At 41.6% G+C, this 14,383-nt stretch overlaps 1 protein-coding gene across 1 annotated transcript in view; it reads right to left on the bottom strand.

Annotated features, from left to right (window-relative positions):
- Positions 1–13,885, bottom strand: part of tnfrsf21 (tumor necrosis factor receptor superfamily, member 21) — a 41,711-nt gene extending 27,826 nt beyond the window's left edge. Inside the window, exons 1-2 of the mRNA XM_061811582.1 lie at positions 12,608–13,885; positions 1,218–1,893 (exon numbers count right to left, since the gene is read on the bottom strand). Of these exons, the coding sequence (XP_061667566.1) occupies positions 1,218–1,893; positions 12,608–12,634 (703 nt within the window). The 5' untranslated portion in view covers positions 12,635–13,885. The remainder of the gene's footprint in view (positions 1–1,217; positions 1,894–12,607) is intronic.
- Positions 13,886–14,383: the final 498 nt, after the last annotated feature.

Below are 14,383 nucleotides of genomic sequence, written 5' to 3'. Positions count from 1 at the left end.
TTATAAATACATACAGTAGATCTTTGATTTATGATGCCCTAATGTCCAACGTTTCTGGGTTTAAAAAAAAAACGCACAATATACCAATTTGCTCAGCAGCACAAAAACACATAATTATGTGAAACAAGAAGACACCATCTGTTACTATCATTCTCAGATGAAGTTTGCACATACTTGGAGCACCTCAGTACTATAAGGACAGAACTATCGTAAACCCAGGACTGCGTTACTTTTATAGTGCTTTGTTATTTTTGTAACTATTAATAATGATATAAATGTAATATTGTTATAATAACTCATAGTACACATTACAATAATTATCTTGAAATGACTTTTTAATCAAGCATGTATTGTGGATATACATTTTTTAAATGTTATAAAGGCATTATGTTAGGAGGATGTTGGATGGTTCTGAACCATATAATTTAATGTCAGCAACACATAAAACACTTTTGATAGCACAAGCTAAAAACATTCGAACAATCTTATATTGTGACAATCAGCAATTTGAAACATCCAAACTCTTTAAAACCCAATGAAATGAAATGTTGACAGCCTGATGTTTCGGCCTCAAAGCTACTTAAAAGTCCAATAAAAGTTTTCAGTGAAACCAGTATTAATGTCTTCTTGCAAGTATGGTGCAGTGAACCATTTTGTTATGTTCATTATTTACCAGAAACTGGTACTTCAGAGTACTTCATTGACTAACATTTAAAAAGCCTTAAAACCATCAGATAACATTAATAAAACTACAATTAGACAATGCTGTATATACATTTTGTACTTTGCTCTTTTGCTGTGTATAATAAATTGGTCCTTTGTCATCCCCATTGACTAGTGACATCATTGAGTGTTATCGGTGCCGTGCCAAAACACAAAAATTACAGACAGCATTATAGGTATGAGTGTGGGAGGGGGTGCGGGATACCGGGCATAGCTGGTTGCTTCCCAGAAATCACCCAATGACTTAACAGAAGAGGTGATGAGAAAGATGGAGATCAACAAAAGGGAGAGATAATTACTCATGATCCTTGATCCGACATATAATTGAGGAATGGTGAGGAAGAAGAACGCTTGACCTCTGCATGACTACAAATAGTAACATTCCTAAAGCAAGTACAAGTGAGCACATTGTTGCCATGCCTAAGAATGTGCTCCTTAAAGCTTCTCGCTTGAATTGGATTCCATGAATGTGATGACACTAATGAGGCACTCACCTTTGTGATCTAATGGTGACGAGGAAGATTTGGATGTCATTAATTCTCGTCCTTGTGCAGTGGCTGTGGAGGAAGATGCAGATGAGGGGACTGTAGACAAGGGTCCACAGAGATTATCAGTCTCTCTTGTCCCCGCTATGAGCAGCGTCAACCCCTGAGCTCGGCAGTCCACATGGGCTCGGCACTTGAGCACACTTGATTCCACATTAGAGAAAGTTCCTTTGGTGCACGGCTTACAAATAACATCTTCTGTTTCACTACCCCGCTTTTTCACTCTTGTCCCAGGAGGGCACAACGAATGGGGCTTACATTCTGTGCCAGCTTCCTCCAACAGGAAGCTATTTGGGGGGCACGTACACACACGGTCCTGGGTGGTAGTGCAGGGTACCTTTTCAATGAGGCCTCCAGGACATGGAGCCCGACAGTGATGGCATTGCGCAACACCATTCTCACCTCGTGTGAAAGTATGTTCAGGGCAGGGGCTGCACTCCCTGACTGCAGTTCGAGAACAGTGGACAGACACATAGGTACCAGCCGGGCACTTGTCACAGACCAGCTGAGAGCCTGACTCTGGGTCTTTATATTGATAGTGGCGGGGAGAAAGGAAGGGCAGATCAGCTGGGTTAGTTGTGGTCAAAACCCGTGCTGAGATTTCAACCACCAATGTCCACAGGACCTGAGGAAGACAGTGAGATATATTCATTACGGCATGACATTCAACATAAATTTAATGACTATGAGAGAAATAATATTGATTAGTTATTTTTAAGTATGGCAGCACAGTGGAGCAACTGGTTAGAGCGTTGGCCTTACAATTCTGAGGAACGTGGTGAAAACCCCAGACCCGCCAGTGTGGAGTTTGCATGTTCTCCCCATGCCTGCGTGGGTTTTCTCCAGGCACTCTGGTTTCCTCCCACATCCCCAAAACATGTACTCCTAATTACCATTTGGTGTTATTGTGAGTATGACTGTTGTCTGTCTCTGTGTGTCCTGCGATTGGCTGGCAACCAGTTCAGGGTGTACCCTGCTTCCTGGCCGATGATAGCGAGGGTAGGCTCCAGCACTCCCGCGACCCTTGTGAAGATACGCGAATTGGAAAATTTATGGATTTTTAAGTATTGCAACATAATCTCATTCTGAATGTTTAGGAAAAAAGAGAAAGAGTTAAAATATTAGTCATATTTAGCAGAATATTGCTCCCAGAAACATTTTCCAAAGCATGGCTGCATCGATTAGCTGTACCAGTCTTAGTAGTTCAGCCTGGATCATGGCCATTTTAAATAATTTCCTTCCAGACAAGTTGAATTAACAATTTCTTCACAAAAACTGACTAAATTCTGCTGCAGAAGATGCCAGGGAAAGGAAGGAGCTGATTGGCAGACACAAGCGGGGCAGAGCAGATGGAAAATCCCATCCAAATTTGCTTTTTTACTGTGTTATCGTCCCCTGTGACAGGCACTGGTGCATTTTGACCCCAAAGTCTTCCATCTTCCAAGGTAGAGTTCGAGATGAATAAAGGCATTGGGGCGACTGTGTGAAAGGAAATAGCCGAAACCCAGGATCAAGGTGTAAAGTTCAGCACCGAAGGACTCTGCTTTTCAAAGCAATTGTTTCTGCCTGAAATCTGAATCTCGACCCATCACAATGGATGCGTCTCATTAACTGTGTGAACGGACAGACACAATCATGTCAGAGAAATGATGTTGGCACGCCTGTTATGCCTCTAATTCATTGTAAGCTTTGTCTGGTAGGTTAATGTTAGATCAAGGACAAAATGGAGAATAAAGGCAATATATGGCTCCTTTAAAAAAATGTTCAAGCAAACAGAGTGGAGATATAAAAGGAACGCACAGGCAAGGCCACATTTGATATATGTTTATATGTGTGTATCTTTCGGCATCGCCACAGCGTATCATCAGGGAGTGGAGGCCCCCAGTGGGATACGAACCCACAACCCCTGGTTTACAAAACCAGTGCTCTAATCACTGAGCTACGGGGCGTCCCCCTATTTGTTATATGTATATATATATATATACTATATATTCATCCATCAATTTTCTTAGCTGCTTATCCTGACGAGGGTTGTGGGACTGTTGGAGCCTATCCCAGCTGTCAAAGGACAGGAGGCAACATACACCCTGAAATGGTTGCCGGCCAATTGCAGGGCACATGGAGACAAACAGCTGCACTAACAATCACACTTAGGGGCAATTTAGAGTGTTCAGTTAATGTTGCATGTTTTTGGGATGTGGGAGGAAACCGGAGTGCCCAGAGAAACGCGACGCAGGCACGGGGAGAACATGCAAACTCCACACAGGCAGGTCCAGGATTGAACCCTGGACCTCAGAACTGTGAGGCCAACGCTTTCCAGCTGACCCACCGTGCCGCCTGTGTGTGTGTGTGTGGTGTGTGTTGTGTTGTGTGTGTGTGTGTGTGTGTGTGTCTATATATAATTAACATAGCTAAATTGTGTTGTTGACTGCATTTTCTCTAAAATGATCACGAGAGGTTGGAAAAGTAGCTAAATTGAGCAACTATGTTCCTAAACTGGGAACACTGAAGACAGTATCCAGCATTTGTGTGAGAAAGAATAGATCCCCCTACACAAAGGCGCATGCACGCACACACAAACGTATACATTGGATTATTATGAATATCTCTTCTAAATCTGTTCCATTCCAAAAGAGGGAAACAGCTCCTTGAAAGTCTTACACAAAGTTGCACTGTACTTGTGTAAAGAAAAAGCACCCAAAACGTTGCGAATAACACGTAGACATACCGATGTTGTTCTGACATCATACAATTCAAAATTTTACTCACCCCCCAAAACAAGTTTGAAAAATAAGTCTCAAACCCATACTCCACTCAGCAGTAATGAATAACTGTCATTTCTTGCAAAACGCACACAATGCATAAAACAGTGCAAAATGCTTTTATTCTTATTATTTTTATAAATACTGAACACCTGAGTCCCATGCTTCCCTGCGCTAGGGTCAACCTTTTTAATTTTTTTTTAAATTTTTTGCCTCAACACCACAACAATCTGCAATTCTGATATGCACATGTAGGGTTAAAATTCTGGGGGGGATCTGATGTGTCATTTAAACATGTGTTCCTCCTGCCAAACTGAAGAAAAATAATTTCTGAGCTTTTAATTTGTGTTTTATGCACATACACATATATTGGACATTGATAAGGAGAGCTACTGCGGTTTAACATATGTACAAATCCAGCAAGCCTGCCCACCAGGTCTGAAGAATTACAGTAGGATAATGGGTAGTAATACAGTATTTTCAATGCAATACACACAGTAAACCATGCATCTCTATGCCTAGGTTTTCAATTTCCATGTTATCCTGAAGTTAAAAGTAGGTCAAATTTTGTTTAATTAAAATTATTTCCCAACTACATAAGGTGGAATCAGCTGAAAAAGAAAATTGTTTGTGGGGTTTATCTATACTGTGATCTGCAAGGGTGTTTTTCACAGTAGATTGTGTAGGCTTTGACAAATATTGAAAGAGATTAGCAGCTTGTGTTGGTATGTAGGACAAAAAGTGCATGGTCGGCTTGAAAATGATGAGGTAGGGGGAAAATTTTTGCTGATGACATGTGAAAGCTTGTCATCCATGAGAAACAGTAGAGATATTAGACCAAGCAAAAGTTTGTTTTTCTTCCTAACTTTCAAGTGTTGTAGTCTTATAGGATTTCGACCAGTTTAGGCATTATTTAGACATTTCGCCAAGTACAGAATCTATAGTGCTATGCATGTGCAAAAAGTGTTGTAAAAATGGATCTTCCAAAATGCTATTAGGTTACATACATTCTTTCATATTACATTCCGCTTATCCTGACAAGGGTCACATGAGTGCTGGAGCCCATCCCAGCCGTCAAGGGCAGGAGGCGGGGTACACCCTGAACTGGATGCTAGCCAATCACAGGGCACATGGAGACAGACAACAGTCGCACTCACAATAACACCTACGGGCAATTTAGAGTCTCCAATTAATGTTGCATGTTTTGGGATTTGGGAGGAAACTTAGTCCCAAAAGAAAACCCACGCAGGCACGGACAGAACAAAATCCACACAGACGGTCCGGGATTTGATCGCTGGTCCTCAGAACTGTGAGGCAGATGCTCTAACCAGTTGCTCCACTGTTCTGCCGGTTACATACATTTATTTTAAAATCAAACACTCCCAAAAACAGCAAAATACAAATTAAAAAGTGATAGTCAGAATGTTGGTCACCACTTTTTTTCATACCAATACCAGTACAAGTAGTCAATATTGAGCACTCACCGATATCAATAAGTGACACCACTTCTACTTATGAAGCATACAATTTTAATAAAAACAATGACAGGTTAGGGTTATAAACAAAAAAAAAATATTTCTGATACACATAATGATTCGCCCATGTCAAACTGCTGCAGTGTAGCACTGACAACTAAGAAGGAGGATTTACTCTGTAGATTTTTTGCTGCCTTAAATATCGGCTGCTGGTGTTCGCAACCTTCATGGGCACGCAATACCTTGAAATAATGCCTGCATATACCTGGTATCGGTACTAGCTTATCTCTGATTTTATGAATAGATGAAAATAAATAAATGTGCAAGAAATGTTCAAATTAAAATATGGACTGTAATATTTACAAACACAAACAATTGCTGTTTTCCAGTAAGTCTGATAAACTGACCCAGTGAATGCATTTACTAAGTTATCTGAGTCCACCATTCTTCCAGTGATTTCCCTAGTCACGTTGTGTACTTAGCAGCAGCCTTAGAATCATGGTAAATGAAGATCCCAGGGCTTTCCAGTCCTGAATATGTATGCAGATTTTAAATCTTTGTTCTGAAAGAAGGTTCATGATACACGCGGGTAATTAAAGAAGCTATCATTTCAAGGCAACAGTGGGGGACTGGCGAAAAATATCATTTGATCATGGTAAATGGACGCCCCCACTGTGGCTCTTCCTGTCAGATTGTTATCGAAACCCCATGTCCTGGTTTGACCTTTAATGTTCATATGAGGGTGGAGAACAGATGATGTGCCCGCGCTGGTATAAAACAGGAAATCTCTTTCACACATACTCCACAGGCAGACGTTGTTTTACAGGAATGAAGCGCAGTGTATTAATCCACTCAGGGCACGCTTTCTTAGGCAACTTCAACATGGATGCAAGCCAGAAGGCACACGCGCTTGGCCCACACCAAAATTCACATATTAGTCATCCAGCCAAAGCCGCACTACAAACAACAGCCTCATCCCTGATCCAATATCAATGCTTTGTCATTATTTGTCTGTTAGTGCATTAAATGTGCAATAGCTGCGACCTTTCTATATGGACTTTGCATGGTCTCCTCGGTTTCTGTGTTACTCTGGCTTTTTCCCACAGTTCATAGCCCTAATAATGATACCAGCAGATACCTTTTTTTTTTTTTGTACTATAACTATTTATGTGTGGTCACCAGTAGTTTGACAATGCTATGCGAGAACTTCCAATCTTACAATTGGTAGACAGGCTCTTTATCCCTTTGATCTGTCACCAATGAAGTTCAACAGTAGCAGACTGACCACTGATTCTGTCTGCAACTCGTTTTACGCTAATAAGGTTACTGTGACATGTGTTGCGTACCATGACAGGAGTACACTACAAACTAAAGAAAAATATAAGTATCTCTTTCCAAATGCCCAATTTCAATTTAAAGCATATATCTGATTTTATTTTTGTCAGTCCATTTGAATGTATATTTTCAAGGTCCATTGCTACAACTTTTCTTAAACATATATTTTTTTCTTTTTATTGGGTTTTCAAAATAGTTTGGGAAGGAAATTCCCAATATCCCATTTTTCAAGCTCTTTGACTTGGTCCAAAAACACCTGGCAGATGAGACAAGTGAATTTCTCAAGAATAATCAACATTTAAATAAGCATTGCTCTGATTATATCGCTGTAATTTGAAAATAGAAAACAGCCTTATTCTTATTGGTAGTAAGCTGCAAAGTTTGTAACAGGTATCAGAAAAGTTACCATGGTGACAGCTGGCTTTGTGATCCTTTGACATCGGCTCTGCCTGTCGTTATGAAACAGAATTCAAGCCACATTGGCTCGTTCGCCCACTAATCAAACTGTCGCAAGACAGGAACGTTTAACCTTACTGATGATGTGCTGTTGCAAAAAATAATCATGATAGTCACCAAGATATTGCTTGAATCTGACTGGATACAGCTGCAGCTGCTGGGGCTACATTGACAGTCCATACTAGCGTTGTACAGATGTGGTGGTGATGTGATTTTGTTCAATATGTTTTTTGTAGATAAAAGTGCTTATGGATGGTGGAAAGGTGTGTAGCCTGCATGATGATGGCACAAGTCCACGTTGAGCTGCACTCCTCGAATATTACAGTCATCTTTTACAAAATGTGCCAAATATACTGTAGCAAAATTCTGGTACCAAAATGCCTGGGAATTTCTCACAAACCAAATTGAAACCATTTATTCCTCAACTCTTCTTAGGTTGGCAGGTCATGGAAATTACAAGTTATTGTTTTGCATATGAATAATAACTACCATGTGTAAATAGCAGCGACCTCTGAGATGGATCAGTCGATTTTTCTGCCCTTTGGAACTTAAACAAAGTCACAGATTAATTTGGATCCATGTTATGCATACAAGTGTTAAAGCATTGATCAAATTCCTATTTAACAGAGTCAGAGTTACTTTATGTATTGTATCTGCAAGGAGTACCCAATTTGGGGCAGTTACTCTTGCTACAAATTGCAAGGGTGGATTGGGCCAAAAAACCCCGATCGCCAATGTCTCATTGAGAGTTATATGAATCGTTTTGTTGGGGTAATTGACTCAAATGCAGTGCAACAAAGGATTAAGGGTAACACCGTCTTTGGCAGATTCGTTGAGGTTTTTTTTTTTTTTAACAATTCTGTAAGACAGAAAAAAAAAGCTAGACCATTATTTTTAGATTTACAGTACATTTCTGTATTATTTCATTTTTCAGGTGAAGACAAGACTGGTTCGCAGATCTGCCTCACAGTGCTGAGGATCCGTGTTCCTCGCCTTTGTGGAGCTTCCATTTTGTGCCCGTAGCTGCGGGGGGTTTCTCTCGATACTCCGGTCCCCCCACCACCACAACCACCACCACACACAAACACACACACACATCCAAAATACATGGATGGTAAGATTGATAGAAGACTAAATTGCCCACAGGTGTGAACGTGAGGGCGAATGATTATTTCATGTCCGCAACCACAGTGAGGGAAGGCCGAATGGAAAATGGATGGATGGATGGATGGATGGATGGATGGATGGATGGATGGATGGATGGATGGATGGATGGATGAAGGTGAAAACAATCAACAGACTATTTCGAGTATAGCTAGTATTGTATCAGAGTATGAGGAAAATGAGATACCATAAACCACAAGCGCCAACTATGCACAAAAGAAAGAGTAACAAGAAAAAGAGGAAAAATATGCAGCAAAGTCCTTTTTTCCCCCAGTACTTTCCTGCTTATGTATACAATAGGCAGACAGTCTTGCACCTCTACACGCAGCGATTTTTTTTTTCAGGCAGGTCTGCAGTATGCTTATGCTCCTATCACTCCATCTCGTACGTAGATCTTTTCTTTGCCCCACACAAACAGACACCACCCAATCAAAAAGGCAGCCACGAGGTAAAGGTACTTTTTAATCTACTGAATCTGTGACTCACTAACAGGAAGAACGACGAGAGACAAAGGACATCTTAAGGTGTGGTTGCTGGTAAGACAGATCTTGTTTACATCACGCTGCAGCATCCCAGCACAACAATACATACCCCACATACCCCTAGATTATGGAGTCCCAGAGCAAATGAGCAGCACAACCTGTAATACAACATAAGGCGCCAGCTGTTAGACCAGTCTCGAGACACTGAAAAATCATTTAACTTCCAAAAAGGACTGCTTTGTCATGTACTGTACTTGTAAATATGGGTATCAATCCCTCCATCCACCATGTTGTGGCATATGTAACCTAATAGTTTTTGTTTCTGTGTCTACTGTACAAAAAAAACAGCTAGGACGATCCAACAGATAACAGAAACACTGCTGCTCTGAAACTACATCTGTGATAGCCCTCATACACAAAGACTTTCCACAAGGAAAGTTGAAATGCATCCAACCATTTATTTTTTAGAATGCTTGTTCTCAGTAGGGTCACGGGTGAGCAGGACCCCATTCCCAATGACTCTGGTATAGGGTGGGCTACACCCTGACAGACTGGCAGTCAATCACCAGGGACATAATATGAGAGGCAATCAGAACGTTATGAGCCCAATTTAAACTACTAATAAGCCAAATGTCATTTCACCTGCATTTTTTTTTCAAGAAATGTTCACAGTTTGTATTTGAACTGCTTGTTTGAAGATGTGTTGAAAACTAAAAAGTATGACTTTGGCCTGTCCAATTGTGTAAATGATGTCATTTGCGATGACCATCAAAAGCAGAGAGCTGTGACTGAATTATTTGCTTTGGAAGGGGAACCACAACTAAAAGGTTGCAAAATGTGTATGGGGGACTAGATTATAATAAGACTACATCACAGTCAAGATCTGGGAGCACACAAGAACTCAACATCAAAATCATAGCACTCATAGCAGCCCCGGGTGATCCAAAACATAATTTTAAAATAAGCATTTAAGATCATAATGTTCTTCTTTCATCAAGTCTTTATCCATCACATGTAACATGCACCGTCAGTATGTATAAACTTTGAAGCTGTGGGACTAAAACCATGAGAAGCTCCCACAGAGATTGCTACTAATGTTGGGCCCGGTGCAGCGTTTGATGTCTTAAAACTTTTAAAGTGGTTATTAAGGGTGGGTCACAGATAAAAACAATCTGTTTTCTGTTTACATAATGAGGTGTGCATGCATATGTTTGGGTGTGGGTGGCAGAATAGCATGCGGCGGCATTCACTATCTAATTAAAGCTGGGCTTAACGCGCACACATGTTCAGGATAGCGATACGCACGTGTCCCCCTTCCCTCCCTGTATGTGTTTATTTACTGAAGCCCTCCCCCAATCCACTTGTTCACACCAAGGAGCACCTGTTGTCGGGTGTCCGCACATTTTCGCTCAAAGTGATAGAAGACTGTTTGGATTCATTCACGGTGAATTCATTGCTGACAAAAGCTAATGATTATTTGTGTGGTTGTGTCACATCACAGTTGACAAGTGCTCATCCGTTGGGCAAATGACTCGATACAAGCTTTTGGTTTGGACAGATCCTCTTTGTTGTGCGTTGGAGGAATAGTAAGATTCAAATAATAAAGTAAAACTTAACAGGATGCATGTTTAAAGTGGGTTACAGACACTAATAGAGGGCACAACCGGTTTAATGCTTCACACATTGTTTTTGATGATCCATTGCTTGTAACACGAACAAACAGCCCTGACCACGAAGTTCAGTGGTCTGCAGTATTGTCTGCACTATAACGTGTTGTTCATGTTATGTCATTGCTAATGTTAGTTTTCAGAGGAGTGCGCCAAGCGGAGCTTGTACGTTTTAACAGGGGATGCACGATAACTATAAGGACCGGCAGTTATTGACCGATACGAGGGAAGAAATTATATCACACTGATCTGCCCGATATTGATAAAAATAACGATAAGGCGTCCCGTCTCATTCAGTAGTGTTCTGGTCACCAGGGGCTACTGTTGCTTGTTACTGTAAAAAAAAAAAAAAAAAAATGTGGTTGCCAGGATTTGCTGAAATCAAATTTGGGTTTGTTTGTCTTTAAATAGACATGGATACAAATGTTCTCCTACTGTTATGTTTCAAATAAAAAAAATTGAACCTATTTTGTTTGAAAATCTTGATATTGATTGCACAACACAACATTTACACATTTATACACGGCCTTTCATCTCAATCTCATTCTACGAGTGTACTGTGACAATAAAAAGATATCTTGTTATACAGCAGGTTTTTTTTACATAAAACACAATTATAAACAGCATAACACAAATAAGAGTCCCAGCGCCGAGCCATCAGTTTGGGCATCCTTGGCCTGGAGATTGTTGAAGACCCCTGATTTAAACCATTATAAAATGATTTGGGAGGCTTTGGAGAAGCAGTAAGTCATCAGTTATCATATTGGTGGAAGAAATAGCTATTGTTAAAACAATAACATAACCAGAGAATTGTGTTTTTCTTTTATCATAGAATACATCACAGACTGTCATTTTTTTGCAAGATCTATAAGTGACCCAACAACAGCTGGCAGCTGGCAACTACAGCAACTTCTGTTTCTAAACTTACTTTTCAGCCAATCCATCACAACATGAAAAAAATTTCAATGTAAATTTATGCCCTAACTGACTAATCTTGATTAGAACTCTGCGGTCTGCATCAGATAGGAAGCGAAACAACAACAAAAACAACATGAGGTTTCCTGTACTGCAGACCTTCCGGCTTGGTGAGACTGGGATGAGACTGCACTGAGCTGGAGTGGGTGATTATTCAAGGCTACAGACCCACCCTCCAGTTTCATAACAAAACAAAGAAAAATACGACATTATTATTACTATCTGTCCACCCACTTTCCGTATGGTTTATCCTCACGATTGTCATGGGCGTGCTGGAGCCTATCTCAGCTGACTGTGGGTCAGAGGCGGGGTACACCCTTAACTTGTCGCCAGTCAGTCGCAGGGCACATATTAACAAACAACTTTTCATACTCATGTTAATAACCAAAGGAAATTCAGAGTTTTCGATTAACCTACCACACGTTTTTGGGATGTGGGAGGAAACCGGAGTATCTGGAGAAAACCCACGCAGGCACGAGGAGAACATGCAAATTATACACAGGCGAGGTTATTTGAACCCAGGTCCTCAGAACTGTGAGGCAAATGCTCTTGCCGCCATTATTGTTATTATTATTCTTTATTTGTGTATTTTTTTTCTGAGAAGACTGACAAGGACTTCACTTCAGGGTCAAATAGGCTTCCAAAAACAGTGCAAACGAGTGTTGTCTCAACAACTTTCAGTTCAGTCAATCAGGAAAAAATCTTTGCTGTGATGTGCTCAATGACTGACATTTCGAGTCATTTGGTGAACACAAGAGCAACGTGACAAACAAGCATACCACTGGAAGCAGTTTTGTGTTGCTTCGCCCACAAAGAAATAACTGGTTACTGATGACATGTTAATATTGGGTGGAGGGGACAAATGGTCATTGTGAAAATTGTGAAAATGTAGGAACACTGCGTCTAAAGTTCAATCTGGAACTGACTGGAAAGGATGTGGGGTGGAAAAATAGGCACTGCCCCTTTAATTTGTGAATCTGTTGAAGGGATCCTCCGGATAAAGAACAAAATGAATGCACTCACCACTGCAGAAATACACACGGCGGACATTGTGTAGCCGTACAGAACTCAGATGGGGGTCAAACAAACGTCCATGTGCGAGTTGACAAGACAAACACTTCTGTGGGTGTCCCTGCTCTTCATCCTCCTCCTCCTTCTCAGTGCACTACGGAGGAAAGCAGCCGCTCAGCTGCTGTTTTATTGTCTGGGTCCCGATGGAGCGCTCGAAGGTAGTGAGGGCCGAGGGCTGATCTCACAAAGAACGCTGCGGTCATTTCCATAGCGGTGACGGATGGGGGCCTCGCGGGGATCGCCGCCTCACCCCGTGCATGCTTGTTGAGTGAGCAGTGCGGGGCTGTCTTCTCGCTGCCGAGCACCGCGGAAAGCTCGGACACGATGACGCAGATGGCGGGGCGTGGTCAAAGACAGAGGAAGCACGTGCACTCAACTCTGCCTGTGCGTTTCATGTGACGAGGCGAGTTCAGTTGAGTGACTGCTGACAAAAGGATGCACGCTTAAGACTATTTTAGTTTTATTGCCTTTCATTATTGGTTAAATATGACGTTATACATTTAATCAACGGATAAAGTGTTGCCCATTTGCTAATCAGACAAGGATGTGTTGTGGAGCCGGTGATTGTCCTTGATCTTTGTACGCAGAAAACCGGCTGGCGCCATCCTCCTCTGCCAGGCGTCGCCATGGAGACGAACGACACCCGATAAGGAGCGTAAAGCTACCATCCCGGGCCCGGACCAGACTGCGGGGGGGTTAGTCACCTTTACCACGGACCCATACATATGAAAACCTTGTGTTACTGGGGAGCTTTTGTCTTCTTCTTTGGCTATCCTGCCTGAAGACACACGTCTCGTGTGTGGCAGATCCCTAGATAAGACCCGGACGTCTGTACTGCACATTCCTTTGTAAAAAAATCCATTTGCTGTTAACTTTTTCTAATCATTGGTCATATCTTCCTCGACTCATGAACACGCGTAGGGTCCAAACTTGCAAATCCCTACAACACTCCTGCTATTGGGCGCGTATACCATATGAAACCATTTCCTGGGCTGCTTATCCTCACCAGGGTCGTGGGAAAACTGGAGCATACCCCAGCTTTAATCAGGGACGACCCGGCGTACACCCCGAACTAGTTGCCAGCCAATCGCAGGGCACAAAGACAAGCAACAGTCGCACACACAGTCACATACCTAGGGGCAATTTAGAGTGTCAAATTAATGCTTTTTGGGGGGATGTGAGAGGAGATCGGAGTGCCCAGAGAAAACCCAGGCAGGCAAAAGGGGAGAACATGCAAAGTACACACAGGTGGGGCCGGGATACAAGCCTCGGTCCCCAGAATTGTAATTAGTTTGTCCGAGGTTTTGAAAAAGCCTTACTCATTTAATCATACTTTTGAACACATTGAACTTCGGCTTGAACAGTTTGTGTTATAATTTGCAAGTTTTTCATGGAGTATTTGCTCTTTTTTTGCCTGTTCTCTAATTGGTTGGTCAAAGTAAACTAACTCCAACTTGCAAAAAACAGATCTGTACACATATTACATTTACTAATCAGAATCTCTGATGAACATGGTGTATGTTTGAGTTAGAATGTTAGATACATATTGATTCTGAAATGGTCCACATGACGTACGTGGCACAGCTGCATGCTGTTTTATTGTGCTTTTGTATAGTATGGATGGTTTCTACAGGGTGCCCCATAAGTCTCCATACATAGGAGACATAAAACATTCCATAAATGTCATAGGTATGTCTTTCCTCGACCCGGCGCATACCTTCTCCAGTG

Source organism: Syngnathoides biaculeatus, chromosome 23, assembly GCF_019802595.1.
Source record: "Syngnathoides biaculeatus isolate LvHL_M chromosome 23, ASM1980259v1, whole genome shotgun sequence".
Classification (NCBI taxonomy): domain Eukaryota; kingdom Metazoa; phylum Chordata; class Actinopteri; order Syngnathiformes; family Syngnathidae; genus Syngnathoides; species Syngnathoides biaculeatus.
The sequence above is the reverse complement of the archived record's forward strand: the minus strand, read 5'-3'. Positions and strand labels throughout refer to the sequence as shown.